The sequence below is a fragment of the Xyrauchen texanus genome, chromosome 34 (assembly GCF_025860055.1).
Source record: "Xyrauchen texanus isolate HMW12.3.18 chromosome 34, RBS_HiC_50CHRs, whole genome shotgun sequence".
In the NCBI taxonomy this organism is placed as follows: domain Eukaryota; kingdom Metazoa; phylum Chordata; class Actinopteri; order Cypriniformes; family Catostomidae; genus Xyrauchen; species Xyrauchen texanus.
Window position 1 is genome coordinate 1,180,802 of NC_068309.1, and position 5,000 is coordinate 1,185,801.

Below are 5,000 nucleotides of genomic sequence, written 5' to 3' on the forward strand. Positions count from 1 at the left end.
TGTTAGCAGCACTTTCACATACATATCTTCGCACATTCAGCATTAAAGTATGTTAACGATGTCATCGTACACTGGCGGTGTCGGCACACGAAGCCTCTCTTCTGCACGCAGTTGTTGTCGTTCCACCTGCCGTCGTGGTACATCTCCACACAGTTCTCTTTCCCCACATCACCGTCATGAATCGCTTCGTTTGGTTCTCCAGGAGCCCAGTTCGTGAAGCCCAGAGACGTCAGGTCCGTCCAACCCCAGCCGACTACAATCACAATCGTCAGATGATCAATGAAAGGGCAAAAACAAAGCCAACAATACCGTAAGACTCAAACACGTACATGAACGATCTCTGGTCAGGCCGATCCAAACGTTGTGGTACTTGGTGTAGTTGATGTTCCTGATGAATTCCACCTCGGCGCGACTGTGAATCGAGGCTAAATCGGCTCCGACGTACTCCTGGCATAAGTGTCGCGCCTCCGGCCAAGAGAAGCCCACTTTTCCGTCATACACGAAATAGCAGTGACGTCCGTATCGCCACCAACCCGTCAAGCACTTCCCGTCTCCCGGAGCCGGAGTCGCTGGAGGCTTTTCTGAGTTTTCAGAGAGAACGTCCACAATATTATAACTCAATAGGGGTCGGTATGAATGGAAGTGTTTGTTGGCGGAGTTTTACCTGTAGTGCTTTTACAGATGTACGGTTTGGCGACGTCACAGGCCGTGTCGTTCCAAGTGCCCTGGATGAAGTGTGACGGGGCGTGCATGCTCACACACCCTTCGCCCTTGTGATTGGTTGGTTCACCTGGACCCCAGTGAGTGAAGAACACTGGCCAACCGTCTGACCATTTGTACGAATCACTGTCCGGCTGTAGAACAACAACATTAACAACAGCAGCTTCAGCTCTGCTCATATTCTGAACCTCTTACTCGGGGTTTGATGACGTACCATTCGCCGCAGTCCGATCCAGGCATCGGTTTTGCCCTGCTGCACGGCTCCAGAGATGAAGGCCTGATCGTAACTCATGTCCACACTGGCCAGGTTTCCTCCCTCCTTCTCACGCCTGCTGAGCTTCATCCCACGTCTTGGGCTCTGAAATCAATTTATAGCAGTTGCTGTACCAGGAGACGTATCCGGACGGACACGGGCTGCGTGTTGGCGGGGGACAGGAATGCTGCTCGCTGTGAAAAACCGGAGATGACGATCAGTAACAATTGTGACACTAGCACTCTATAAACTCTTGACCAATGAATCTGCACATACATTTCTTCATGGTGCACACCCATCCTCGCTCCAGATTACACCGCTCATCGTTCCAGCGACCCGTTACCAGGTGATGGTGGGATATTTCTGTACAGTGTTCCTGAGAGACAGGTCAAAGGTCAGTGTCTTCACATGTACCTGTGGATCGACAGCAACGCACGAGTCAATTCTCACCTGCCCGTCAACGTTGTTCGGCTCCTTCTCAGCCCAGTTTGTGAACAGAACCGGACTGACTCCGTCACTCCACGCGAACTTCCCTTCATGCAGCGTGTCAGACAAACCGATCCAAACGGGTTCAATCAGATCCCTCAGATAACTTCGCCACAAAATCTGAAGAGTCAAATTTCGGCCATTGTGACAAACTCATGACTGTAAGATAGTAACTGATACTCCTATGATGTCATATTGAGAGAGTACGCGGTTTACCGTTTTCATTCTGATCATCGATGACGGCGAGATCTCCTTTCTGCTGTCGGCACCAATCGCGTGCGTGCGTCCAGTTCGCTTTATACTCAGTCTGTTGTTTGTGGTTTCCCTTGAATATGTAACATTTGTTACGGAATTTCATCCATCCTGTGATAAATCACGTTGATGTTACATCACGTACATCAAATACTGAACACATTTGAACACTGAATCATGTATGTTGGGTGATCTATTATTTATACGTTTACCCTCGGGACAGTTTCCTTCCCATGAAGCCGTCGGTGAGGCGGCGTGTGGTCATTTCCTGGATATTTCTTACACACATACCCAGCGCTGGCTCGACCGCGAGTTCGCATCATTCCATGAACCTGTTGGTGGACACAACATTTTCAGCATGTTTTTGCTACCTTTAATCAGCGGAAACGGCAGATACAATATTATGATTCGGTCAACAACTTTTGGACAGGGGCCCTTGGAGATAATTGGCCCCGGGGTCTTTGCAAGTCATAATCCGTCCCTGCCCCACAAATTGATGCTGCACCCCCATGCTTCACGGTTGGGATGGTGTTCTTCGACTTGCAAGCCCCACCCTTTTCCCCCCAAACATAACGATGGTCATTATGGCCAAACAGTCGACATTTCCCCAAAAGTAAGATGTTTGTCCCCATGTGCACTTACAAACTGTAGTCTGGCTTTTTATGGTGGTTTTGGAGCAGCGGCTTCTTCCTTGCTGAGTCTTTCAGGTGATGTCCATATAGGACTGGTTTTGCTGTGGATCTAGATACTCGTCTACCTGTTTCCTCCAGCATCTTCACAAGGTCCTTTGCTGTTGTTCTGGGATTGATTTGCACTTTAGCACCAAACTACGTTCATCTCTAGGAGACAGAATGCGTCTCCTTCCTGAGCGGTGTGATGACTGTGTGGTCACATGGTGTTTATACTTGTGTACTATTGTTTGTACAGATGGACGTGGTATCCAGGGTATCCGCCGCTGGCCAAATTAATGCCCTATGCAGAGTTCCGGGTGGACGGAATCTGTGTGCCGCAACTGCTTTCGGGTCCTTGAATAACATATAGTATAAGGGCAGCCGGTGGACTTTCTGGTGCCCTCCTAGGGAGTTGGTGCCCTATGCAGACTGCATAGTCGGCTTATTGGGAGCGGCGGTACTGGTGGTACCTTCAGGCATTTGGAAATTGCTCCCATGGATGAACCAGACTTTTTTTTTTTCTATCGATGTTCCCATGATGTCAAGCAAAGAGGCACTGAGTTTAAAGGTAGACCTTAAAATACATCCACAGGTACTCCTCCAATTCAGTACACCTCCTATCAGAAGCTAATTGGCTAATTGTCTAAAGGCTTGACATCATTTGTTGGAATTTTTCAAGCTGCTTAAAGGCACAGTTAAGTTAGTGTATGTAAACTTCTGACCCACTGGAATTATGATATAGTCATTTTAAAAGTGAAACAGAAAAACAAAAATCATTCAAATGTATATTTCAGCAAGGTTAAGATCAAGGTTTTTTTAAAAGGTAAATATGAAGTATATTTGTGATGGCTGAAATCATATTTAATCACTCTAAAAGTGTATCAGCACCTGGATATCTGTTCATCTGGACACACTGTTCTTCTCCGTTGGCATCGTTGGGTTCTCCGGGACCCCAGTTCACATACGTCACTGGAGATAAATCCACCCACCTACACGAACACAACAACACGAGTGAATCTGAAGACATACATGTGATAACACAAACTCTAATGATTTAAGGCTGTCAATCGCTAATATTTTTAATCGAATTAATTACATCACAACAATCTATTTCACAAGATTAATTATGAGGGCTTGTTTAAGGACCATCAATCTACAACTACGTCAGACATCTCAGGTGCGTTAGCGTCATATACATAAAATGTTTAGGTCACTGAGTCAAGTTAAATATAGTTTAATACTCAATCTTTAAACACATCTTGAGATCTCTTAGTTCGGATTTGCGCTCCTTCGAGTGTTTTGCTCACACAGCTGAAGTTTCACTTACTGCCCCTGGAATAAACAGGTGGTACTACATGCTTGCATTTCTCAGGAATCTTCCTTATTATGGTCTGGGGGCATTGCCATTAATTGCGTTAATTCAGTGCGATTCATTTTATAAAAATGAATGCGTTAAATCGACAGCCCTAGTCATAATACTTACATATATTCTCCACCTGCGACACCTAACATTCTCATTCCAATCCATGCCGCGGCTGCCTGACCTGTGCCCACCTGAAAACATCACACATTCATTAATTCACTCACTCATCTGATCATTGAGTCTTCAAACAGCTCTGTGTCTTTAACATCATAATGTGTTATTGGTTCTTGGTCTTCATTTACAAATTTGTTACCAATTGGTTCTATCAAGCGTCCATTAAACCATTGAACGTACCATGTTGTAATAAGAAACACAACATCTGCTCAAAGCAATGCAACAAAGAACATAATACATAAAATATCCAATGCAAATAAACACATATTTTGCCTAATTCATCTTTATAGACAGTATATAAACAGCAGTTTTTTTCCCCCTACTGATGTATCAAACATCATTTGAACTTTTTGTAAAAAACCTGCATGACACATAATTGTTGGTGCATGACAGGGTTGTATGTTTGACTTCCTCAACTGTGCTTAAAGGTCAAAATGGTAAATGGTTTGCACTTATATAGCACCTTTTTTAACCTTAGCGGTTACCAAATCGATTTACACTCACTCACACACACATTCACACACAACAAAGACAAAGATCCCCCATTTAGCCTTTATATGTGTAGGCAGACTGTAGGGGCAAGTGTTGTTAGCGAGCACCTATGAAGGCCGGAACGGTCGTGGTGCCAGCACCACGCCCGACCGCCTTTGTCTCCCCACTGGCGATGTTTTACACACCGCACCAGGTACTCAGTTTAGGCTGAGTCGACCTAGGGAGTCCCGGGACCGGTTCAGATAATCGTCACTGGTGTTGGCCATGAGCGTGAATCGAACTCTGGTCACCAGGTTCAGTAGCGCAGCGTGCTAACCGGTACTCTACCGCTCCACCACACACACACTGCCATCGCGGTTATTTACATATCGCGATGGCAGAGCTGCATGTAAGGTGCTAGTCTGCCGTTGGGAGCAACTTGGGGTTCAGTGTCTTGCCCAAGGACACTTCGGCATGTGGAGGCATGTGGGCCGGGAATCAAACCGCCAACCCTGCGATTAGCAGCCGACCGCTCTACCACCTGAGCCACAGCCGGCCCTAAAAAACTCAAGTTTTGTGGTCTGCACCACGATATCGTGAGAAGCCGGAT

General features: G+C 46.1%; 1 protein-coding gene across 1 annotated transcript in view; it reads right to left on the reverse strand.

Annotated features, from left to right (window-relative positions):
- Positions 1–5,000, reverse strand: part of LOC127627334 (macrophage mannose receptor 1) — a 31,087-nt gene that overhangs the window by 4,332 nt on the left and 21,755 nt on the right. Inside the window, 14 exon segments of the mRNA XM_052103681.1 lie at positions 71–253; positions 330–581; positions 665–854; positions 935–1,046; positions 1,048–1,167; positions 1,246–1,349; positions 1,424–1,567; positions 1,569–1,579; positions 1,676–1,822; positions 1,924–1,959; positions 1,962–2,019; positions 2,021–2,043; positions 3,271–3,371; positions 3,866–3,936. Of these exon segments, the coding sequence (XP_051959641.1) occupies positions 71–253; positions 330–581; positions 665–854; positions 935–1,046; positions 1,048–1,167; positions 1,246–1,349; positions 1,424–1,567; positions 1,569–1,579; positions 1,676–1,822; positions 1,924–1,959; positions 1,962–2,019; positions 2,021–2,043; positions 3,271–3,371; positions 3,866–3,936 (1,552 nt within the window).